The 27,361-nt window shown below is 37.0% G+C and overlaps 1 protein-coding gene across 2 annotated transcripts in view; it reads right to left on the reverse strand.

Annotated features, from left to right (window-relative positions):
• SLC10A7 (solute carrier family 10 member 7) overlaps positions 1–23,270 on the reverse strand; it is a 712,691-nt gene extending 689,421 nt beyond the window's left edge. Inside the window, exon 1 of one of the 2 annotated variants that reach the window (XM_053703716.1) lies at positions 22,592–23,270. In XM_053703716.1, the coding sequence (XP_053559691.1) occupies positions 22,592–22,691 (100 nt within the window). In that variant the 5' untranslated portion in view covers positions 22,692–23,270. The remainder of the gene's footprint in view (positions 1–22,591) is intronic. The other variant, XM_053703715.1, reaches the window with a different exon arrangement.
• Positions 23,271–27,361: the final 4,091 nt, after the last annotated feature.

Genomic DNA, 27,361 nt, shown 5'->3' on the forward strand with positions numbered 1-27,361 from the left:
AGAAAACCTTGCTGAACAAAAATTTTCTTCAGCAATCCTTCCAATTTTTTATCCATAGGATCTTTGAAAGCACAACTGTCCTCTATTGGTATAGTTGTACGCTTAGCAAGTGTTGAAACAGCCCCCTCTACCTTAGGGACCATCTGCCACTCGTCCCGCCTGGGGTCGTTTATAGGGAACATTTTCTTAAAGATAGGGGGGGACAAAGGGTACACCTGGTCTCTCCCACTCCCTAGTCACAATATCCGCCACCCTCTTTGGGATCGGAAATGCCTCAGTGTATACAGGGACCTCTAAAAACCTGTCCATCTTACACAATTTTTCTGGGACAACCATGGGGTCACAATCATCCAGCGTAGCTAAAACCTCCTTAAGCAGGACGCGGAGGTGTTCCAGCTTAAATTTAAACGCTAAGGAATCTGAATCTGCCCGCTGAGAAACTTTTCCTGTATCAGAAATTTCTCCCTCAGACAGACCTTCCCTCACTGCTACTTCTGAGTTTTGTGAGGGTACTACAGATAAATCATCCAAAGCTTCTGATTGCTCATCCTCTGTATTTAATTCTGAGCTATCGCGCTTTTTTGGAAAAACTGGCAGTTTGGATAAAAATGCTGCAAGGGAATTATCAATTACTGCTGCTAATTGTTGTAAAGTAATAGGGGCCAATGCGCTAGAGGTACTAGGCATCGCTTGTGCGGGCGTAACTGGTGTCGACACATGGGGAGAGGAAGAAGGACTATCCTCATTACCCTCTGTTAAAGAATCATCTTGGGCTACATTTTTAAGTGTCTCTGGATGGTCTTTAAAATGCTTAGATGTTTTAGCACACTTTACACATAAATGCAATGGGGGTACCGCCATGGCTTTTAAACATAATGAACAAGGTCTATCTGAAGTCTCAGACATGTTTGACAGACTTATACAGCACTACAATACAGAAAAAATAATTTTGAAAAAACGTTACTGTGTCTTTAAATAATAAAAAGCACTTTTTTACCAAATCACCAAAAAATATCCGATCTTTATGGAAATTTCACCACATGATCCTAATGCTTTGAAATGATTGCACACAAATTTTCAAATCAATTAACCCCTTATTGACCAAACCGGAGCAATTGCAGTAAACAACCGGTTTAACACACTACAGCACGGTGCCACAGTCTTTGCTGCGGCCCTACCTTCCTTTAGGGTTATTTGTAGCATAAATATAAGCCTCCTTGATGTCCTCCTGCACTCTCAGGACTCTACACGTGAAGCTGCATGAAACTATCTTGAAAATCAACTGTGCAACTGAGGCGCGAAAATGAGGCCCCCTCCCTCTTCAGTCCAGAGTTATGGGGCCTTCCTGAGTCAGACTAGGCGTCTAATAATATGCCAGGCGTAATAAAAACCCCAAAAGTGTTTCCAACGTTTCAAACACTTGAATAAATATAAGATTCCCTTAATAAAATAATCGATTTAGCCCATCATAGTGTCTACCAGTATTTAAGCCCTTAACTGAAGCCATCCTTCTATACTGCGTCTCAGAAAATGGCTTACCTTCCCTCATGGGGATTTCTGTCAGTCTTCTAGCATTACCAGGTCTTGTTAGAAATAAATGACTGAGCATACCTGAAGCCTGCAAACTGTTCCCCCCAACTGAAGTTCTCCGGTACTCAACAGTCCTGTGTGGGAACAGCAATGGATTTTAGTTACAACATGCTAAAATCTTTTTCCTCTCAGCAGAAATCTTCATCACTTTCTGCCTCAGAGTAAATAGTACAAACCGGCACTATTTTAAAATAACAAACTCTTGATTGAAAAAATAAAACTACTAATCTAACACCACAAACTCTTTACCCTCCCGTGGAGATGCTACTTGTTAGAGCAGCAAAGAGAATGACTGGGGGGCGGAGCCTGAGGGGAGCTATATGGACAGCTTTGCTGTGTGCTCTCTTTGCCACTTCCTGTAGGAATTGAAAATATCCCACAAGCAAGGATGAATCCGTGGACTGAATACACCAAGTAAGAGAAAAATCAATTTAGATTAGGTTTAAATGAAACCTTAAAGGATGAGTTATCCAGATTACATTACATTACATGGTTTAATTAAATTAGCAACAACTCTTGACCGCAGACTCAGAGAAAGACGATTAGAAAGATTCTCATCTGAGACACCAAACAAGAGATTGTCAGTACCACCAGTAGAAAAATTAAACTTTCCACATACTCCTATGGAAATTGGTGTAATTAAAGGTCCGCTGACTACTGAAGAAAAGACTAGACAACGCCTGTCCAACCTTTGTCTATAGTGTGCAAGTAAAGAGCATACAGTAGCCACCTGCCCCATACTACCCCGACAAAAGAAGGGTAAACTGACAAACTTATATTCCACTACTACACAGATAAGACAGAAATCTTTAACACTTTCTCTCTCATTACAGTGAGACCATCTACAAGTCAAGACTGACGCTATTCTAGACTCTGGGGCATATGACTGCTTTATAGATGCTTCATTTGTTGTAAATAATAAAACACTGAGTTAAAAAGCAAAATCCAGTTTTTATAAGAGTTATTGATGGATCATTAATACACAATGGCCCAATAACACAACATACTGTTCCTTTAATGATAACCACATCACATGGGCATACTGAATATCTTAGCTTTGATGTAATTCCATCCACTCTCCACACAGTTATATTAGGTTACACATGGCTAAGTAAACATAACCCAAGTATAGATTGGGTTACTCCCACTGTTAAGTTTGAGTCAGATTTTTGCACCACTACTTGTTTTCCACATCAGATATTAGGTACTATAAACTCAAAGATCCCAAATCACTACCAAGATCTACTTGAGGTATTTGATATAAAGGAAGCTGAGGTACTCCCACCTCATAGGGCATTCGATTGTCCCATAGATTTGGTACCAGGAGCCAAGGTCCCTTATGGGAAGATTTATCCCCTCTCACAGAAAGAGTTACAGTACTTAAGAGAGTATTTGGATGATAATATTAGAAAAGGCTTTATAGTTCCATCCATATCCCCAGCAGCTGCTGGTTTATTTTTTGTAACTAACAAAGATTCCTTGTTAAGACTCATCATAGATTACAGAGCACTCAATGCTATAACAGTAAAGAATCGTTATCCCCTACCACTCATCCCCGAACTCCTTAATGGAGCTACTATCTTTACTAAACTTGATTTGAAAGGCGCTTACAATTTAATAAGGATCAAGGACGGGGATGAGTGGAAAACAGCGTTCAGAACTAGATACGGCCTTTTTGAATATAGGGTGATGCCGTTTGGGCTCTGTAATGCCCCTGCCACCTTTCAACACTTTGTTAATGAGATATTTAAGGACTTAACTGATGTATGTGTCATTATTTATCTTGATGACATTTTAATTTATTCAAAAGACACACAAGAACACATAAAGCCTGTAAGATGGGTTTTGACACGGTTACGTGACCATAGACTTTTCACAAAAGCCGAAAAATGTCAGTTTCATGTTCAAAAAATAAAGTTTTTTTAAAAAAAACTATCAGCTATTCAAAATTGGCCAAGACCCACTAGCTTAAGATCTTTGCAACGTTTTGCCAATTTTTACCGCAAATTTATCCAAAAATTTTCCATTAAAGTTAAACCTTCTTCTGCATCCTCGGAGCTGATGCCTTGAACAGGGGGATCTGTAATGTCCCTTTAAGTAATGTCCCTTTAAGTAATCTCCGCCTATTTACCCTATATAGCCTCATTTCCTTTTTGGTTATTTGCTTAATTATTTTGTTTAGCAGAGTATCTGAATTGTACCCTGTCTAGTGTCTCATATTCAAGTCGAATTTAACCCTCTAATAACTTTTACTTTTGTATTGGAGTTATTGGAACTCTTTTGCTGAATTTGCTAGTATTGACCTGAGCTCAACTTATTTACTTATTTTTTCACCTTTGATTGACTGCATCCTGATAATCAGCTGTGCTGCTTCTGTGTCTCTCTGCTGCAGTCTCTGTTCCATGCTGCTGTAATCATTGCAGCCTCAGTTACCTGGATTGCCGGATCTACTTGCAGCACATATCACTCCGCCTGCTTTGTTCCATTACCAGTTACTACACGCTGTGTAAAACTATCACAGCTCATCTAAAGTTTGCTTGCCTTCTGCCAGAACCTACCTACTCTACTTACCAGAGTCTAGCTACATCATCTCAGGGGAAGCAAATATTCATCATCCAAATACCACCGGATAAGCAAGTATACTAACTGAGCTAACTACTTGTATATAGACTTGTCTTTAACAGCTGCAATTTACTAATCCATGCTTGCTTGCTTCTTATTTTGGATCACTGCTCTCATTGGAATTGCAACCTTTAGTGTTCCTCATTTACTAAGTTCTTATTTTGTTTGCTAAAATATATATATATATATATATATATATATATATATATATATATATATATTTATACTCTTTACCTGGGTTATTTCCATTGCACTAAATTGCTGTATTTCTTATTACCAAGTGTTAAGTCTCATATCATTTGGTGTTTGAATGCTACAGCTACACAACAAACTATTTATAAAATAGACCTATGTTAAACATTACAGTCATTACACGTATAGCTGTTCGTGAAATGGCATAGCCATTATTTCTGTGCTCCATGACCCAATCATATAAAGTTGATTCCAGTTTTGGGTATGCAGATGTTAACCCTCTGCAGGCCTTCTTAGTCCGCGGCATCATTTTTAGTTCTGTTTTCTTTTTATGCCAGTCACGAACTGTACTCTCTGCTATACCAAACGGACGCGCAGTAGCAGAATTATTGCTCGATTCTTTGATAACATTTAACTTAAATGACGCATCACATGAAGAGCTTTGTCTTTTCTTTTTCAATTTTAACAATTTACGGTAATTAAACTTCAGCAGTCTGTGTACGGTACGGTAATCTGATCTCTGTACCATAATATCCAAAACTGGAATAAACTTTATATGCTATACGTCTACAAGCATTGAAACTCAAGAAGTCTGGTGAGGTTGGTGTTAATTTGAATTTTTTAGCTTCAGCAGGAAACTGGTCACGAGATAACTCACTTCACAGTCGTTCTGTCCTGCATGGCTGATGACACAAAACTGAAAACACTGGTTATTTTTAAGTGAAAAACTCTGAAGCAAAAATGTGAAATTCCCATCTCTCATCATTAGAGTTCAAACAAAAGGCTGGATGGAAAAAGACAGAGTGAAATTCGGGCTTGATAATGTTTGGGACATGTTTAGTGCACATCTTAAAGGCAGCATCAAATCAGATGAAATGAAATGTCTCGAATATACCGCGACCCCTCCAATTTGTATCTTATTTTAATTCTCAAAAATCTTGCGTTATACTCGAGTATCTATGGTACTCTGTGCTAGGAGACTCCCTGAACATATGCGCAGAAGAGTAGATTCTCGCTGTTATAGCCTGCCACAGTGAATGCTGCTTCTCACAATCCAGTAACACGGTGCTGCGACCCAATAATAAATCATGACCTGTGATGTGAAGAACCCCAAGTGTGTAATTTAAAAATATAAATCTTTCAAATTTACTTTCCAGTTTTACTGATTGGTTGATTGCTGTCACATGATACAGGAGGGATGGAAAATAGAAGTAACTTTGACATTGGTTAGAAAGAAAAAAAAAATCTACTGCTCATCTGAAATTCAGACTAAAGTGCTATTGCATCGTAATTTTATTGTGCATCTGTTGATTATGGATTTCTTCTGTATTTAAAAAAAAGGTAAATAAGTTAATTGTAAACAAATTTATTTCATACCAACTGGTAAAATTTATAATTGGGGACACATAAATGGGAAGAACATTTTACAGTACAATGCCCCTTTAATTAAATTTCTGATTTATTTGAGCATACTAAATTACTTGTGTTTGGTTAGATAACAAACAACTTTACATTTACTATATAAATATTAGAAAACCTTATTTATTTATTTTCTGCCTCAGAGTGCCAAAACAGTTTGCATATCAATGTACCCCAGCACTCTTTATTTATATATATATATATATATATATATATATATATATATATATATATATATATATATATATATATATATATATATATATATATATATATATATATATATATATATATATATATATATATATATATATATATATAAGGTGTAGTAGCACTCCAGCTTCAAATAGCTCCGTTGAGCTCTCCTTGCCCCGGGTGCACTTCAAGAGTATAGCTAAAGCAGCAAAGAGGAAGTCACTCACAAGGTCTTGCAAAAAGATAAAGTATTTATTTTGACGTTTCGGGTGTTACCCCTTTCTCAAAAAACAGCACAGTGTGAAACAGTATACTCACCCCCCTTAACGACGCATGTCGTACAGGGTACGTCTTACACAAGCTGGTCTTTAAAGACCAGAGACGTGGGGGGGCGGAGCCAACTTAGGAGATGGATGGTCGCAAATCTCAGCAGCACCGGCTATAGTACTTAAAAAAGTCAAGCTTGATGACCATCCAGACTCTAATTCCTGACCAACGTTACTTTACTAGGGGCTCAGGAGATTTAGAAGCCCAGGATTACAAGGAGGCGATGCTCTGAGGTTTGATCTGTGATTTTTAAACACTATTCTACCCGGAGACCCTGGGTGGGCCGTTTCTTCTTATTAGCCACGTGGAGACCAGCAAGAAAACTTTGATCTACTACGGGCTCCCTCCCAGCTCCACTAACGAGCACCGGTATATGTGTCAATTATGCTGCCTGTAAATTATATTCTCATGGAGCTTTGCGACCGCATGGATAGGTGCCAGGCTGCCCTCTCATATGAGCTGAAAATGGCGCTTCAGCCTAACAGAATAGATTCTATAGCACCTGACTCTTACACTACAGCGCACACTGGGGACGAGATTCTAAAACCCCAATTTCCACCACCTGGATTACAAGTTGAAGTGGAGATTCAAGCAACGGCTCCTGTAGAGTCAACTACCCGGATTTGTGAGAAGGCTGTGAGGGGTACACAGTGTTCGTGCCTTCCTACCTATTGGATCATTTACCGTGCGATTATGGAGAGACGTTCTGCCTGGGGAACAACTACCTTGTTGGCGATGAATAGGGCAGTCAATATGTACCCCAGGATGGGGTTAGCAACATCCTGCTGGAGCCAATGTTTGCTGGCCTTCTGTGACTCTGTGGGAGTAATTGACTCCCCTGGACCATCGAGTATAGGATGAATAATGCGGAGCATGTCGTTCCCGGTCATACACATAGCAATACCGGAAAGCTAGTACTGTTTGCTTTATTTATATTTAAATACTACAGAGTTGTTGACTTTTACTCGGCAGCTAGATACTACACCAACTATCATAGACTTACTGTTTGTTTTATGTTTCATGTTTTGAGGCTATTCATGTTCCCTAGGTTACCTCTCCACCCATTGAGCTGCGATCTGGCTAACATAATAGGCTAGATTATATGAGACCAGGGGGCACTAAATTAACGGGATGGTTAATTTAATTGACCTTGAATTCAAGCTTATTATTCCAAAGTATATGAGAGTAAGGAAACTTTATTGCCAGACATTCCCCCAATATCTGTAAACATGGTGTTAAGGGGCCTTTTTGTGTTCAGGTTTACATGCAGGTATAAGTATATTGCAGAAATTTTAGGTTGGAAATGTTTAATCACTTAACTACCTAAAGTCTGGCTTAAAAGATTGCTTAATCAGCCCTCCATGTCCCAACGGCAGAGTCTTTTCACTAGCTAAGCCGATTGTGCAGTTTAACTTTCTAGTATGAATAGTTCTAATTTTTTAAGCCTCCTAGATTTCTGTTGGCTGAGCCAATTGCTCATTATGCAGTAACTTATATGCTAACTCACTACGCTATATATATGTTTTCCATTACCAGGTTAAAAGTTTATGGTTACTGCAAAGTTATACCCTATATTTGTTGGAATAATATACATCCCCTATTATAGATGTTTACATGTTAGTAGTTTCTGTATATAGTATGTTAGCACACAGTGGAACCTACCTCCACTATCTGACATACTCAGTTACTAGGCTCACTTTATTCTACAATATTTTGAGCAGGTCTAAAAGTCTTCCCAGGTTTTTATTACTTTACACCCTTGGCTGAAAATAATGCTTGCTTGAAAGTTTAGTAGCAGTAGAGTATTACCAAAGTTCCTAATTTGTGCACAGTTAGTTAGGATTGGTGAGAGATAATCATTTTGCTACAACAGTCATTTTGAACCATATTGCAATTATTATATACCATATGATTGAATACTTCTGTCTCATGTTTAAAGTTGCAGATTATTGTTTTCATATTGTTTATGGTTTAAGGTAACCCTGATATCTGCTATATCTCTCTCCCCACGAGGTTTGTATCTGTTATATTTGTACCGTGTGTTTTAATTGTTTGATGTGTGATCACTAGGATGTCAATTGAACCTATACAAAATAACATCCTAACAGATTACCAGAAATATGTCCAGGAGAGAATATAGGCTTGACACTCTGCCTACGCTCAGGTTGCAGATTTTCCCTCAGTAGGTTTATATTTATGTCTTAACTCAGCAAGATTATTGTATTTAGCTAACTATGGGCACTATATTGCAGGCACATTTCTTTGGCTACTAGAGGGAGGATGATATTTATACTGATGTGTAGCCTGTATATACTTAAACCCATATGACGCAATCTAGCGTCATTATAATATACCTATAGGTTGTATTTGTATTATGTACAGAGGGTGGCGGGCTGTCTGCGGCCGAGATGGCTTACCCATGTTCACTTGAAAACTTTAACCCTATAGGTCTGATATTCTTTTCAATATCTAAAGTAGCTGCACATAGTCCTATGTTTTTTAAACATATATCAATCCTCTCTCCTACACTGAGCGTGATATTTCTTGATTTTGAATTATCCTGGGAGGTCTGGGTGCTTGACTTATTATACTATCCGTACCCCCCCCCCCCATTATATTGCTTACTGGTTAAGCTTAGGGACACAGATCCCATACGCAATTCCCTATATTATGTTTCAATGTACTTACCCAAAGAAGAAATTGATATACCCCTTCCCACTATTTTAAATGAGGTACTTTATGTATAGGTTCTTTCTTTTGAATTAAGTAAACAACGTTCTAGAAATATGATGATATTTTATAGGTTGTTTGGAATTGGCTTTTGATGTTTTCTATTCTTCTGAATGTACTAAATATGTGTCAGACTCTTTTTTTTTTACTTATTTTGGTTATCTATAACTGTTTTGTAGCTGCTACAATTCCTGTAAATGAAAACTAGATGTAAAAGACCATATGTTACATGTAACTTGTTTACAAATACCTCAATAAAAAATTAAAAAAAAAAAAAGACCAGAGACGTACCCTGTACGTCGTTAAGGGTTTCAAGCGGCTGGAATCGATCCTGATCGCTTCCAGCCGCTTTCAAGGTATTGCAGTGATGCCTCGATATTGAGGCATCACTGCAATACCTTTTTTAGGCACACCGATGCAGAGAGAGCCACTCTGTGGCCCTCTCTGCATCGGTCAGTGATGGTGCCGATCGTTGGTGGGTGGGAGCCATTGCAGGGAGGTGGGTGGGTGGCCCATCACTGTGGAACTTGCTTCCGGCTGCTCTATATGCCGGGAGCGTGCGCTGGAGGTGAGGGGCGGGTGCGTGCGCACACACCCGCGATCTATGGCAATTGTGCGATTTTGTTTTTTGCTGGGAGAGGGTGGTGGGTGCTTAGGAGGGGTGATCGAGGGCTGATCTGGGGGTGATCTGGGAGGGGGAGGGTGTAGGGTATGGAGGGGGGCAGCTACACTACAGAAAATGTTAAGTTTCAAAAAAAAAAAAAGTTAATGTGCAAAGTGGGTACTGGCAGACAGCTGCCAGTACCCAAAATGGTGACTAATAGTTAGTGGGGGGAGGGTTAGAGAGCTCTTTGGGGGGGGATCAGGCAGGTTGGGGGCTAAGGGGGGGATCCTACACAGCAGAATATGATTATTATTTTTTTAAATAATAAAAAAAACTAAATAAAACTTTTATTTTAGTACTGGCAGACTTTCTGCCAGTACTTAAGATGGCGGGGACAATTGTGGGGTGGGGGAGGGAAGAGAGCTGTTTGGGAGGGATCAGGGGGTGGGATGTGTCAGGTGGGAGGCTGATTTCTACACTAAAGCTAAAATTAACCCTTCAAGCTCCCTACAAGCTAACTAATTAACCCTGTCACTGCTGGGCATAATACAAGTTTGGTGCGCAGCGGCATTTAGCGGCCTTCTAATTACCAAAAAGCAATGCCAAAGCCATATATATATGCTATTTCTGAACAAAGGGGATCCCAGAGAAGCATTTACAACCATTTGTGCCATAATTGCACAAGCTGTTTGTAAATAATTTCAGTGAGAAACCCAAAGTTAGTGAAAAAGTGAACATTTTTTTTTATTTGATCGCATTTGGCGGTGAAATGGTGGCATGAAATATATCAAAATTGGCCTAGATCAATACATTGGGTTGTCTACTAGACTACCCTAAAGCTAAAATTAACCCTACAAGCTACCCAATTAACCCCTTCACTGTTGGGCCTAATACAAATGTGGTGCGCAGAGGCATTTAGCGGCCTTCTAATTACCAAAAAGCAACGCCAAAGCCATATATTTCTGCTATTTATAAACAATGGGGATCCCAGAGAAACATTTACAACCATTTGTGCCATAATTGCACAAGTTGTTTGTAAATAATTTCAGTGAGAAACCTAATATTTGTGAAAAAGTTTGTGAAAAAGTGAACAATTTTATTTATTTGATCGCATTTGGCGGTGAAATGGTGGCATGAAATAGACCAAAATGGGCCTAGATCAATACTTTGGGTTGTCTACTAAAAAAAATATATACATGTCAAGGGATATTCAGGGATTTTAGACAGATATCAGTGTTACAATGTAACTAGCGCTAATTTTGAAAAAAAATGGTTTGGAAATAGCAAAGTGCTATTTGTACTTATTGCCCTATAACTTACAAAAAAAGCAAAGAACATGTAAATATTGGGTATTTCTAAACTCAGGACAAAATTTAGAAACTATTTAGCATGGGTGTTTTTTGGTGGTTGTGGGATGTGCAAGAGATTTTGGGGGTCAAAGTTAGAAAACGTGTTTTTTTCCATTTTTCATCATATTTTATAAAAAATATTTATGGTAAATTATAAAGATATGATGAAAATAATGGTGTCTTTAGAAAGTCCATTTAATGGCGAGAAAAACAGCATATAATATGTGTGGGTACAGTAAATGAGTAAGAGGAAAATTACAGCTAAACACAAACACCGCAGAAATGTAAAAATAGCCCTGGTCCTTAAGGGAAAGAAATTGAAAAATGGCCTTGTCCTTAAGGGGTTAAATACCCCTGCACAGCAAACAATCAGTGTGGTAAACACCCTGGAAGTAAAACCACGTCACATGACACAAGGTCAAGCCCCGTTGGCATAGCAACCAGACACTCAGTAGTGTAAACCAAGTGAAAGTTAAAAACATAGTGAAAGTTAAAAACATCTGTTTTGCCTATGTTTTTAACTTTCACTATGCTTTTTGCAAGACCCTGTGAGTGACTTCCTCTTTGCTGCTTTATATAAATATATATATATATATATATATATATATATATATATATATATATATATATATATATATATATATATATATATATATATATATATATATATATTTTTTTATTATTTTTTTCATCAAGAGGTTAAAATGGTTAAAGTGATGGTAAATCCGAGCATTTCAAAAACACTAGGATTTACCATCACTAAAAATAAACAGGACTTTTAGTCATCAAGCGCTTGTGTTCGCTTACCGGTCTTTTTGGAGAACTCCCTGTACTGCCGTTGCTAGGACCAACACGGATATGGTATTGCCACTGCGCGAGGCCTTTTTCTAGCACATATCTGCTGAATTCTGTGAGTGCCGTGGAGATTGAGTCTGTCGAGCGACTGAGGTCCCGGCCTGCCTATATTGCACTTCCAATGCTTTCCTCCATGTAAGTAGATTTCCTCCTCCTGCTTGTGTATTTCTTCTGATATCAACTGGTCTACACTATGAGGCGTTTTCTTCTTTTTTCTCTTTTATAATAATAGACGTAAATTGGATTTTTTTTCAAATTGCATGCTGTCTGTCACTTTTAACACAAAGTTAAAGCCTCTTGCACAGGATGCAGTCAGTCAGCCAACTAACAACCCATATGCAAGTAACAACCAATCATTGGCTGCATTCTGCTTAGGAGCTGCAATGTGTTGTGGCTTCTGAAAAGGAATTTGGGGGGTTAAGTACATAGGGCTCCATTCAAACCAACCTGAATTATCTTTTGTAGTACATTGCATGTGATCTCATGGGTTTTTCTCAAAGCTTTTAAAAACACAATGTTGAAAAGCCGAATGCTTTTCAAATCAATTCATGACATAAAAGCAGTGCACCCTGCACAATGTGACACTAGCATTACAATCAATCAGAAAACTCTTCTGCAGCATCATTTCAAATGATTGTTGGACTTTACAACAATGCATCAAATGTTTCATTATTCAAAGTGAAACATAATTGCAATATGCATTATTTATTTTGCTTTCTATTGCTGTAAAATACATCTGAAATGTGTTAATGTTCCACTTTTTCCTAGAGAGATTTGGGTTAATATTTTTTAGTAAATTTTCCGTGAGCCAGTCTATGCCCCCTCCTCCTCCTCACTTTATCTGTACTAATTTGCTGTTTTAAGGTGGATTATCAGTTTTGCATCAACATTTAAGATAGAAAAGGCAGTAGCAGCCAGCATAGTAAGTAGTTTAGGTGCGATTATTGTGTATATATAATTATATTTAGCTATTAGATACCTATTAAATATATTATTATGAAGTAACTAAGATGAATCACTACTAAACCACCTTAAGAGAAGAGAAGACAGCAGTCCTCCCCGTCTCATTCCTTAAAGGGACAGTCTAGTTAAAATTAAAATTTTCATGATTCAGATAGTGCATGCAATTTTAAACAACTTTCCAATTTACTTTTATCAACACATTTTCTTTGTTCTCTTGGTATTATTTGTTGAAAGCTAAACCTAGGTAGGCTCATATGCTAATTTCTAAAAACCCTTGAAGGCAGCCTCTTATCTCAGTGCATTTTTAAAAGTTTTTCAAAGTTAGACAGTGCTAGTTCATATGTGCCATATAGATAACATTGTGCTCACTCCTGCGGAGTTATTTATACGTCAGCACTGATTGGCTAAAATGCAAGTCTGTCAAAAGAACTGAAATAAGAAGGCAAAGGCTTAGATACAAGTTAATCACAGAGTTAAAAAGTATATTACAGCATTGGTTATAAGAAAACTGGGGAATGGGTAATAAAAGGGATTATCTATCTTTTTAAATAACAAATTTCAAGTAGACTGTCCCTTTAACTGCAAATGTGCAAACAGAGTTTGTGCTATATCTGCATATTAGTTTGAGACTGGTTAGCAAGGATTCTTTTGTTCTGGGGAACAGGGAAATCAGTGAAAAAGAAAAAACTAAATAAAGCTGCATTATACATTGCAAAATTTGTCTCGGATATAAAAGTACATCATGCAGCTTACAATTTATGTTTAATGTCCCTTTAATTTATAATTGCAGGTTAATAAATGCTGATTATAAAATGAAAATTATATGAGATCACCAATTGCACAGATGTGTTGAACTAATATTATTGGCAAAGTGAAAAAAAAACTGCATTGAAGCAGTTTTGATCAGCAGAAATGTGCATTCGTGCAAATCCAGATCTTAGTGTGTTGCACTTTCGCAAGAATAACTGCGGCCTTCTTCCTGATTAAATATGGAACAATGTGCACTAACATACATATCTAATGATCAGTATAGAATTAAATGCAGTTTTTTTTACTTCTGGATTGTCTGCATATCTTTTGCTTTAGTAAAGGTCTCGGAAATGTTTATGAAAATCTTACTACATACTTTTTTTTTTTTTTTTGAAAACACCCAAAAATATATACAATTTTTTTTGTATAAAATCAGACTTATTGGAATAGAAACCAGTAACCACAGGACATTAGTGAAAAACTAACACACTCTAGTGCTGTGAAGCACACATTTGTTCAAAATCTAGGAGACAGAAACTTTTGATCATCCCTATGACATCCATTTGAGTTTGATTGTGGTGGTGGCCAGGAAGGAGGGCGGGCACCCATAAATGTCTTGGGGACTCTAAACCAGGGTCTAATTTTAAGGTGCCAGTGGCTCCCTGGTGCCTGGGTTTGTTGAACCCTGAAGTAAAGCATTTTTTACAATTGTATTACAATGTTGCATTATGCAGTGAACAGGGTTTAAAGCATGAGGTTTTTTTTGGTTTTCTTTAACAGTGGAGTGATTTCATTGGCTACAACAAACTACACATAATAACTCCAATAAACTGTCAAACATTTTAAAGTCACTAGAATAATTATGAATCAAAACTGTATGCACATAGAAAAAAAAAACATTAAAAGTTACTGCTATTACTGTATCAAATTTACTTTGCACTCTATTATTTGTTGAATAGCATACTTAAATAGGCCCAGGCGTATGAGCATATCTGGAGCACTAAATGGCAGCAGTTTTGCATCAATGCTTTTACAATGTAATATATTTTGCAAATACTGCTCAAAAGTGTATAGCATTGTTAAAAGCAATGAAGAAAAACAGCTGCCATAAGGTCATGTGCCCACTACTAAGTCTACCACATATACCCTTTAACAATAGACAGACAATCTTACCTTCTACCTGAATCATAAGAAACATTTGGGGTTTCATGTCCCAATAGGTTGTGTCATATTCAGGTTCAAGCTCTCAGATGTATACAAAGTGCCTTGCATCTTACCACCATTACAGAATTTGCAATCTCCCTCCCAGGGCCTGATATTCAAAACCTCTCTGGCATGGAGAGAAATCACGCAAAATCTTTGGGATTTTTTTTTTAGACCTTGTATTGTAATGTAGGCGTCTCTGTTTCACTTAAAGGAACAGTCAACACCAGAATTTTTGTTGTTTAAAAAAAGATTGATAATCCCTTTATTACCCATTCCGCAGTTTTGCATAACCAACACAGTTATAATAATACACTTTTTCACCTCTGTGATTGCCTCTGCAAACTGCACCCTTATTTCAGTTCATTTGACATAATTGCTTTTTAGCCAATCAGTGCTTACTCCTAGGTAACTATATGACACACACCTCCCACTGTCAAAATGCATTCACATAAGAGGCGGCCTTCAAAGTCTAAGAAATTAGCATATGAGCCTACCTAGATTTAGCTTTCAACTAAGAATACCAAGAGAACAAAGCAAAATTTGTGATAAAAAGTAAATTGGAAAGTTGTTTAAAATTACATGCCCTATTTTAATCATGAAGTTTATTTTGGACTTGACTGTCCCTTTAAAAAGGACCACTCAATGCAGTAGAATTGCATAATTAACAAGTGCATAAAAAAGAAAAATTATTTAACACCTACTCTGTATTTCAAATAAGCAGAAGATTTTTTTTCTGACAAATTTATTTTTTCCCCTCATTTTTCTGGCCCCCTTCATCGTGTGACAGACATCAGCCAGTAGGATTTTGTTCCCCAGAAAGTGTGCATATAAAAAAGACTTTGATAATGGAAGTAAAATGGAAAGTGTCTTAAAACTGCATGCTCTGTCTGAATCACAAAAGTTTATTTTTACTTGAGTGTTCCTTTAAAGAACGATACAAGATAAAATGTGTGTTTCTAAAAAAATGTAATGGCCTCACCATATCGAAAAGACTTCTTAGATCAATTCACCTGAGCAACAAGGTTTTGAATATCAGGGCCCTCAGGGGCACCACCTTCCTTTCTGGATGAAAAGGAGGGGCAAGCACAGTACAATATAGCACTGCCTGACATAAGTTTTGTTACATTCACAGTTTGTGCTTTATTATTTGATGTTGACTTTGGACAGGGGTAAGAGCATGAGTGCATTGTATAAATGGGTTAAGCTACTTCTCTGAGAAATTATCATTTTTAAATTAAATTACAATTTTGGGTAATTTTAAAATTGATTTAATATTTTTATTGTTCAATATTATAGACCTACTCATTTTCTAAATAAACTGCAAAAGTGTCACAAATAAATTTTGGTGTTTTGGGAAGTCGAACTGATGCTAGATTTAGTAACTTAAAACAGTGTTTCTCAACCATTTTGTAGCAAGTACCCCTGTCGGCCTACAGTTGTTTCCTATGTACCCCAACTGTAGCACTAATATCATTAATCTTTTACATGAGCAAAGATGGATGTGTATCACTTGATTTCACAAGATTGTATTAGATATATTAATGAAGTAAATCTATAGGAATCATATATTTGTTTTATGTGTTATATTTGGCAATATTACAACAGAGAATAATAAACACATAAAACACAGATACAGTATATGGTCCACTGATAGCAATAATATGCAATTAATGTGCTTCTTTCAATAAAAAAAAGGAGGAAAATAAAATCTTTACTGCATGATGAGGAATGTAATATATATATATATATATATATATATATATAGTACCATCTTTCTATTTTTTATAAACAATTCATACATTGTTTATCTGTCTTGTTTTACTGTGGCACACTTCCGTATGATGCACTTATTTCATGGTGGCACATTTATCTGCCACTTGATCACAGTATTACACTTTCTCTGTTCATATCAGTTAATGTTAAAGGGACACTGTACCCAAAAAATTTTCTTTTGTGATTCAGACAGAGCATGCAATTTGAAGCAACTTTCTAATGTACTCCTATTATCAAATTTTCTTCATTCTCTTGGTATGTTTATTTGAAAAGCAAGAATTTAAGTTTAGATGCCGGCCCATTTTTGGTGAACAACCTGGGTTGTCCTTGCTGATTGGGCAGCACCAATTAACAATTGCTGTCCATGGTTCTGAACCACAAATTTGCTGGCTCCTCAGCTTAGAGGTCTTCTTTTTCAAATAAAGATATCAAGAGAACGAAGAAAAATTGATAATAGAAGTAAATTAGAAAGTTGCTTAAAATTGCATGCTCTATCGGAATCACAAAAGAAAAAAATTGGGTAGTGTCCCTTTAACTCCAGCCCTCAGATGTCACTAACAAGCCAGAATCTAAGGTTTCACCATTTTGAGGTGAATCAGGTTTTGAGCAGTGGTCCAACTTAGGCAGGGAAATACTCACACTCTGTCCTGTTAAGAGGGTAGAAATGAGAAACACAGCTTTCTTTGATTTGTCATGTTACAATAGCTACATCAGGAGAAAAAAAAAAAAAAAAGGGGGCCAAACCCTGGCGTACCCCTTGCCAATGCCCCAAGTACTGCCAGGAGAGCATGTACCACAGGTTCAGAAACTAGGACTTAAAACATATGTTTTAGATATTTAGGAAATAATTACTCCTGTGCTGCTATTTACCATGTACACCAGAGAAAATGACACAAATATGTAGTTTTTTCCCCCCATATGGTGTCTATTTTCCCATATTACGGTATTTCTGTAAACTGAATTTATTTTCTAAAAAACCTTGGCCTATTGGAAAAAAAAGAAAAAAAAAAAAACACAGGAATGATTTGTGTCACAGGAAAAAAAAGGTACAATGTACGTGTAAATCCAGTGCAAAACAACTAAAAAAACACTGGGGTGTGAAATGGATTAACACAGAAAGAGTTAAAGAGATAGTCAAGTGTAATAATAAAATTTCTATTTTTTTTTAGAGCATAAACAAATTGATTTTTCTCAGCCATTAGCATGGGTTATATGGTCACAAGTCATCTACAGAATATTGAGGTGCTATACAAATAAATAATAATAATCTACCCAGGCTGGTGTTCATTTTTAAAATTAGTGTTTCACATTAGCTGACATCTGTTCATAGATAAACAAAAAAAAACCTGATAGATTTTTCAATGCAACAAAGAGAGAAATACATAGTTCTTTGTAAATAAACTTCAAATGAGTAAATGTTTTATTTAAAGGGACACTGAACCCAAATTTTTTCTTTTGTAATTCAGAAAGAGCATGCAATTTTAAGCAACTTTCTAATTTACTCCTATTTTCAATTTTTCTTCGTTCTCTTGCTATCATTATTTGAAAAAGAAGGCATCTAAGCTTTTTTTTGGTTTCAGTACTCTGGACAGCACTTTTTTATTGGTGGATGAATTTATCCACCAATCAGCAAGGACAACCCAGGTTGTTCACCAAAAATGGGCCGGCATCTAAACTTACATTCTTGCATTTCAAATAAAGATACCAAGAGAATGAAGAAAATTTGATAATAGGAGTAAATTAGAAAATTGCTTAAAATGTCATGCTCAATCTGAATCACGAAAGAAAAATTTTGGTTACAGTGTCCCTTTAAGAAAACGGGAAACCTATTAAATTCTCCTAGAGAATAGGCCAGAAGTAGAGGAGAGAAAGTTGTATAAATCACATAAGCTGATCTTCTATATGGGAAAATGATCAAAATGTGAATAAGTTCAGTTTCTAATAGCAGAACGCACTCCATGGGTCTTGCATTTTTCAAAAGGCTACTGTTTCACTGCATTTATAAAAGTAACCATCGTGATGCCAATGATATTTAATTAGTGATAACTGTGACATCCAGAATGGTGCTATTAATGTATGTAGTGATAAATCATAAAATACACAATCTTGTTGGTGTACAGCTGTGAATTTTTTTGTGTGAAATTGCATAGATTTCAAACAATTGTAATTTTAACAAACAAATGATGTTTTTTTTATAGGAATCCCTTTTCATATATCAGAGAACTTATTAGCTCACAAATTTTGATGTAATACATAACAGTTGTGTTCTGTTACCGGCTTCTTCAAACTTAGGCCAATGTGTTGGAATTGTAGAGTGTTGGGTGAAGTTGTGTTATTATCCAAATTAAGGAGAAAGGGCTCCAATCTGGCCCTCCATTTACCCCAATTGTTTGTATATAACTCAGCCATTGAGATAGATTGCATGTAACCTCAAGATACTTGTATTTTTTGTAATGTTATTACTGTTTTATGATTCCACAGCACTCTTATACATAAACCCCTTGTTTAAAGGGACATTAAACACTAAACAAATGCTAGATCGAATGATGCAGTCAAAGAAAAGATTGGAATAACATGTAGATGTATATTTTAAAAGTATAATTAGCTTTTTAAAAATTAAAACAATGGGAGCTGCCATATTATAACTTAGGTTGCCTTCTCTGCTGTGGCCAATTAGGGAGTTATAAATAGGTCACTAGAGTGTGCAGCCAATGACTGTGTGGAATGTAACAATGTTCTGCACTTCCATCTCCAACTGAAAAGCTCACAATTTCAGAACAGAAAAGGGGACAAAATAAATAATGAATGTATATGGCAGATATAGATATAGATATATATATCACACACACATACATACACAAGTTATGTTATATTACCATCTCAAAGTGTTTAATGTCCCTTTAACACAAGAGTACCAAGTGATGTGACTCATCCTAGCTGGGGGGAAAAATCTCGCTGAGATTCCCATCCTTTCTAAGAGAAAACAATGTATATCCCTCCTGGTTTTTTTTAGTTATACAGGTGGCCCTCGTTTTACAACGGTTCAATTTACACCGTTTCAGAATAACAACCTTTTTTTCCAGTCATGTGACTGCTACTGAAAAGCATTGAGAAGCAGTGCATTTATTAAAATAGCCAGTAGGTGGAGCTGTCCGCTGGTGTTGCAACAAAGCCAAGCAAGCTGAAATTAATCAGTTTAACCAAACCTGAGCTATCAAGCAGATTTCAAAGGAACAAGATCTTCCTGTCTATAAAACAGTCCAGATTGGAATGCATAGAAAGAACTGTTTGCAGAAAAATGCAAGTGAAGTCTGTGTTGTGTGATTATTTTATTAGGTTTATAATGCTGTTTAGCATTTAAAGTCTTCATTTCAAAGCTTTAAAAATAATGTATTAGGTGTTACTTATGACAATTTTGAGAGGGGCCTGGAACCTATCTCCCTCACTTCCCATTGACTTACATTATAAACTGGGTTTCAATTTACAACGGTTTCGATTTACAACCATTCCTTCTGTAACCTAACCCCGGCGTAAACTGAGGGCTACCTGTATATTTTTACATATTTGATGTTGATACAAAAGTAACTCATGTGAAACAATTTCAGATGTAGCCTCTGATTGAAAAGGATTGATAGCCTTGTGACTATTAAAAATGAAAGAAAAATGATAAAACAAAAACATCTGAAGGTAAAAGTATTCGCTTGTAACAAGTATTAAATGTAAAACAAATATCAGAAGTTATGAATCTAAAATATTTAATGACAACCACACCTAAACTCCTTCACTGTAAAGTGTGGTAAAACTGTTTAATGATTACTTAAACTACGGCAACTTTGCAACCTTGAAGGTATATACAGTATTAATGTACTGTCACGTATTAACAACAGCTGGAAAACGTTCCAGACTAACAACCATTAAGCCATTTATTTAAATACTGCGTATATCCTTAGAATTGTAGTCTGAACTTTTCTGACAATTTTGCTTCATAAGCCAACATGAGCGGCAAAAGAAGACTGTTGAACAAGTCACCTATTCATCTTTATTCTCAAATAGTAACCAGGGGCAAAGATAAAGAAACCCATTCACTCTCTATCTCACATGAAGGAAAACACAAGCAACAGGTTATATCAAGTTACTGGAACTTTTTTACTGAGCAGCTTTGTGCTTTTGCATTTTTATGGGGGAGATTGTGGCACAGTAAAAATGGGCCTTTTATAGTAAAATGAATACTTAGTTAGTTGAACAGAAAAGAAGGATATAAATGGAAATGTGCATGAATGCATTTCAATTTTATATATGAGCATTTTTGCAATTTGCTTCAATTAGCAAAAATACTTCTAGTAAAAGTTATTACTGTTTCAGCAGCATACGCACGTATGCTATGTGCAACTAGAGAGTCACGATTTAAAGGCCATGCCTGCTCAGAGAGATGATGGTAGTGTGTATTGTGTCAGTGAAAACTTAATTTATTAAAATGTATTTACAAGGAACTGCTGATTCTCTAGGGTGTGGTGTTCAAATGCTGGTGCATGAGGCACTCGCAGCATATGTACGTATGCCATTGAAAAACAGCAATAACTTTTACAGTTTAATGCAAAAAAATCCATTTAAAATTGAAATTCATCCATACACATTTCAATTTTTACATTTATATCACTTTAAGAACACAGTTTTAAAAGTGATTCAATAAGACATAAAAAAAACAACGTTGAACTTTTCTTAAAGGGACATAATACCCATCTTTTTTTTTTCCTTTTATGATTCATACAGAGCATGCCATTTCAAACAACTTTCTTACTTCTATTATAAATTTTCTTCAATCACTTTGTATTTTTTTGTTGAAAAAAGCTCAGGACCATGCACGTATCTGGCGCACTATATGGCAGCAGTTTTACTAGAATGCTATCAATTTGCAAGAGCACTAGATGCCAGCACTATTTCCTGCCAAGTTGTGCTCCAGACACCTAGCTAGTTATCTCTTCAACAAAGAATTCCATAGAAACAAGCAACTTTTACAACAGAAGTAAATTGGAAACTTTTGCATGCTCTGTCTGAATCAAAAAACATATTTTTGGGGTTTCATATCCCTTTAAGAACTTGAAGGCATAATGTTTTCTGGTCTACCAGGCAATTGGTTTTTTTTTTTTTGGGGGGGGGTGGAAGACAGAGGAACCAAACCCTTCCCTTAAAAACTTCATATCCTATATAAAAGTATTCAGCTGCAGGCAGTTGCAATAATAATGAGACAGCTATGTGTTAATTATACAGTAAACTGCACTCAATAAAATGGCTACATTAAAAACATACAATAAATGATTTTGAAACTTTAGTTAACAGAAGACTGCTAAGGATCTTTAAATGTGTATAGGCTAAGTATGCAAAGTGAAAAGGGTATATTGCATTTAGTAAGTAACATGTTTGGGTGACTGAGTAGTGACCGTGAGTAGCTAAACAGTCCAGGATCCCTATTACAGCACACGGAAGTAAGGATGCACTTTTGCGCTACGTGTCACAAGTAACCAGTTACACTGCATTAGTGATGACACTTGAATACAAAACTAATAGCTACATTTACTAAATAACACCCAGGTGTACAACGATAACACTGACAAAGTGTCATTCATTTCTAGTGATGATGATGAATGATATGCAGCTGTACATCACTAAGCTATTTGTATAGATGTGTATTACACACTAATTATCAGAATGATTTCACTTAACCCCTTGTTTTAACTATCTCTACAAGTTTGTAGGGTATGATGTCAATAATTAACCCCTTTGGTTGCCAGGGGGCTGTATTGCCTTACCCTACGGGATAAAGTATGTCATTCCCAATACATTGCAGAGTCCGGTATTTACATATAACATAAAAATACAATTTGATTTAAATGCAATACAGCCATATACGATAGTGTGTGTGTGTGTATATATATATATATATATATATATATATATATATATATATATATATATATATATATAGTGTGTTGATATTGCCCTTTACAGTTTTACTTACCCCCTTTTTCTCCTACGGAAGGCTCCAGTTTAGCTGCTATGATGACCAGTATGATGCCCAGAATAAACCATTCCTTTTTCATTCTCTCCAGTAGGCCCATTTTGATGATTTCCTCTTGTTATAATAAAACAAAACGCAAAAATCCCTAAAAATCTGGACTAACCCTTTGGTCTCCGGCTGCTACATACATGCAGCAAGTCAGATCTCTAATGTAAACTACAGCACAGGAGGGGTGGCACAGGCATTCAATTCATTTCAGCAGGGCAGTGCAATAGTATCCAGTGGCAAGGAAGTCTCACAGTGAGCCGCCATCACTACCACGCAACCTCTAATACTAGCGCAGCACACTTCTCCAGCTCCTAGTTATCCACAGGAAACGAAATGATCATCAGATTCAAAGTTGTAGTGAGTTTGCTCTGAGATGTTCAGCAGAGTAAATGCTCAATAAAGACAATGTTTAAACATTTCAGATAAAACAATACAGCAGCATTCCGTAAAAACCCAAACAGGCAAATTACCACGCCGCAGACCTCTGTATCCAACAACCTCTGCTGTATTACCCAGTATCCTCTTGTGTTCAAAAGGACTCATTAACAGATATATGTTACTTTTATCACACTCAGCCCTAGGTCGTAGCTGTTACCCCTAAACAATCCTTAGAGCATAGACAGATAAACCACTGGCTCTTGTATTCTCCCTGTGACGCGCAAAGGGAGGGTTTTCATCTGTTCTTTTTAGTTCCTTTTGGAGCATATATTTTCTACTAGTACTGTGTTCTTTGGGTATCACTGTGAATCCTTACTATAAAATGGAAGGAAATCTCTGAACTATAGAAAACAACAATCCACTGTGTATGTCAGACAACTGCATGAGGTGAGATTAGGAAAGTAAAAGTTAATAACAGCCATTAAGAAAATAGTCTACAAATTAATCAGTCAATCAAATTACAACTTTAATAACTCATGTAATTCTGGCGTGGTCTGTATAACAACTTGTTTTTATAGTGAACCCTTTATACTGCTGTGTTACAAATTGATTTTACTAGTTATCACAATAATTATACTTGGATTGCTTTGTTACATCTACAGAGATAGGGCTGGATCTTTTTTCCTTTGGTTTTCTAAGGTGTTTAGCTACATTTTTTCTGGTGACAAAAAAACAAGCTAAAAACATAAAAAGGTGGTGGTGTTGCAGACCAGGTGGGGCCTAAAGGTAGATCAGGAATTACCTGTAGTTCGGCTCTTATTTGTCTCTCAGCCATTAGTATTGTAAAAACAATTGGAAAATGTGTTTTGAACAAGTATATTCTGCAACACTACAGTGTAGTGAAAAAAAAAAAAGAGGTGATTCAGCACAAGGGGCCCCATTACATATGTGGTGTCGCCCGCAAAAGCCGGTGACGCCGGTTTTTGTGCGGGTTTGGTATCCTATATACAGCGCCGCATATGAATGCGGCACGTATATTTCACCCGTCGCACACAATTTTTACTCCCATAAGCTAACATGGGACCGTGTTGAAAATCGGTATCCAATATAAAGCGCAAGGACTTACATGGCGAAAATGGAGAAATCTTACTCCATTTTTACCTCACCATAAAAGGCAGCCGTAGCAGGCCATGCGCTGAGTATGGGAGCACCGTAACTCCCGAAAATGCCTGCAAAAATAAACTAACACCTAACGCATGCACAATGTCTATCTACCTGTCAACCGCAATCTTCCACCGCAATAACTAATAAAGTGTATTAACCCCTATATCCGCCATCAAACCCATACCGCAAGTAACTAAATTATTAACCCTTAAACCGCCAAAGCCCACAACGCAATAAACCTATTACAGTATTAACCCCTAAACCGCCAAAGCCCACAACGCAATAAACCTAAACACCTAACCCCCCCTAAATTACCCAAATTACTTAATTTACAAAATACTAAAGTTACTATTACATTAAAAAAAAACTAACACTACTTTAAAAATACAAATAAACAAAGTTTAAATTAAAGGGACAGTCTAATCAAAATTCTGGAGTAGACTGTCCCTTTAATCTAAGATTACAGAAAATAAAAAATAAAATTACCAAATTTTACAAAAATTATACCTAATCCCTATGAAAATAAAAAAGCCCCCCCCCCCAAAATAAAAACACCCCCTACTCTAATAAACTACCAGTAGCCCTTAAAAGGGCTTTTTGCAGGGCATTGCCCCAAGATAATCAGCTCTTTTACAAGAAAATACACAACCCCCTAACAGACTGTAAAAACCCCCACCCACCAAACCCCCCAAATAAATAACCTAACACTAAAAACCCTAAACTACCAATTGCCCTGAAAAGGGCATTTGTTGGACATTGCCCTTAAAAGGGCATTCAGCTCTTTTACTGCCCGCCCTATCTATATAAAATAAAAAAAACAAAAACCCTTTAAAAAACCCTAAATCTAAGCCCCAGGTTGCTACTCACCGTTCCTGAAGTCCGGCGAAGAAGGTCCTGTTTCAGGCGGTGAAGTCTTCTTCCAAGCAGCGACCTCTTCTTTCTTCTTCCTGGAACTTCCTTCGCGGAACTGAAGACAGAAGACCGCGGAGCTGAAGACCGGCGACCCTGGAACTGAAGACCGGCGACCGCAGAGCCATGGAGTGTGGAGGATCCTCTTTGTACGATCTTCGCCACACATTGGATAGAGAATTCAAGGGACGCGATTAAAAATGGCGTCCCTTGAATTCCTATTGGCTGATTTGATTCTTCAAATTCAAATCAGCCATTAGGATGAAAGCTACTCAAATCCTATTGGGTGTTAAAATCAGCCAATAGGATGAGAGCTACTGAAATTCTATTGGCTATTCAAATCAGGTTTTAACTTGATCCTATGTAAAATGTTTTACATGTGGCTAGGAGTATGGCGTTTCAGCCGAAAGATGTCAGTCAACATATCTTTTTCCTAAGTTTACCTCAGCTTTACCCCGGGGGTCACTGGACCCTGTGTGAATATATTTCAATAAAGTAATTTTTTTAAGAAACTTGTTTACCTCAGTTTTACCCCGGGGGTCACTGGACCCTGTGTGAATATATATTTTTCAATAAAGTAATTTTTTTAAGAAACTTGTTTCAGACTCGGTGCTCCTATATTCCATTTTAAACTATTTCCAGTGGCCACAGTGAGCATGAGTACTCACAAGTTCGGACAGGGGGTTGGTCTGCTGTTGGCAGTCCCTTACAGGATCAGAGGAGGAGCAGGTCTGTGTTAACAGCACACCGGACAACAACGCAGCCGGAGAGGCGGAACCACTGTTGAACAGAGGCCTGGAAGTGTTAGAGTACCGGTGACTGGTGGTAATAGCCTGAGCTGAGATGTTCCCTGTGGAAAGGACCTAATGTTGTGAGTACAGCCGGATGGCTGCCTGTCTCCTCTGTATACCAGTGTTTATCTGAAAGGTTTTTACATGCATACACGGATCATTGCACTGATCGCTTTGGGGAGAGTGATTTTGCAAATAAGGAACTGTCAAACTGAAATAGTGCCAATATCGATTTTGAAATTGATGTATCTATCCCTATGGGGGAGTGTTGTATACATAAATGAACTGTGTGTTTAATACAACTGCATATATCGTTATTGTCACCAACTTAACTGCGATGAAGGCTCCTATATGGTTGTTCTATATTTTACCTTCGTCTAATAAGCAGGATTGTTAGTTTTGCATAGCAGACCTTCTAGAGTGGAAGCTTTTACCCCACACATTTTTTGTATAATAGTTTTAATAGGTAGTTTACGATGTTGGGGTTGGTGGATATAGGGGTTAATAATTTAGTTATTACTTGCGGTGTGGGTTTGATGGCGGATATAGGGGTTAATAGTTTAATTAGGCTTATTGCATTGTGAGGGTTGTCGGTCTAGGGGTTAATACATTTATTATTAGTAGTGAGAGGGGGGATTGCGGATATAGGGGTTTTTACGTGTCAGGCTTATTTTTGGGAGGCGTGTTAGACTTTTACGGGAGATTTATTTTACGGGTGGCGTGGGTTGCAGCGCTTGTGCTGAAGCCTGCTGCGCCGTATATGTAATCGCACCCCACAGTATCAGTCCCTGGGTTTCTACAAAAAACACTTTTATGCGCAAGCTCAGATTTTCCTGTGCTTAGCACATGCACTGATAAACTTCAAGCAGACTCCATCTCACTAGGGACTCGATGATAAAATATCCTCCTGCTTGGAGATAAATTATAGTGCAGACTTCACAGAGACCAAACTCACTGAATGCTAAAAGAAAAATGGAGGAAACCAGTAGCAAACCTACTCAAAAAAGGGCCCTGGTGCAAACATTATTTTGAGGATAGATTAATAGATAAGATGGACCTGCTACATGCACTAATAAAAGGCTGTCCTGCATTATGATTGTACACATTTTGCATATGCTTGTATGTATGTAGCCAAGAGACCATTATTTCATCTGGCCCTATGTCTGAAGCTCTCTCAAAATTCTGATGAAAACCTGTACATTTTACACAAACTTATTTAACAGACAGAAACCGAATATATACTAAACTAGTGGCAAAAACAAGTAAAATTGTAGTGAACGTTTCGGTTTAATATGTATATGCTGCTAACTGAGACTTTATATCTGGTGATCTCTTCTTAGCTTCTCTCTTCTCTATTAAATTCTGTATCCAAGAATCCTCATTACTTTCTATGGAAGGCACATCTTATCTCTCTGGGGCATCCAGTTCTGTTCTTTTTGTTATAGAATTCAGTGAGTTCAGACCCACTATAATTTGTCTC

This window comes from Bombina bombina, chromosome 2 (genome assembly GCF_027579735.1).
Source record: "Bombina bombina isolate aBomBom1 chromosome 2, aBomBom1.pri, whole genome shotgun sequence".
NCBI lineage: Eukaryota > Metazoa > Chordata > Amphibia > Anura > Bombinatoridae > Bombina > Bombina bombina.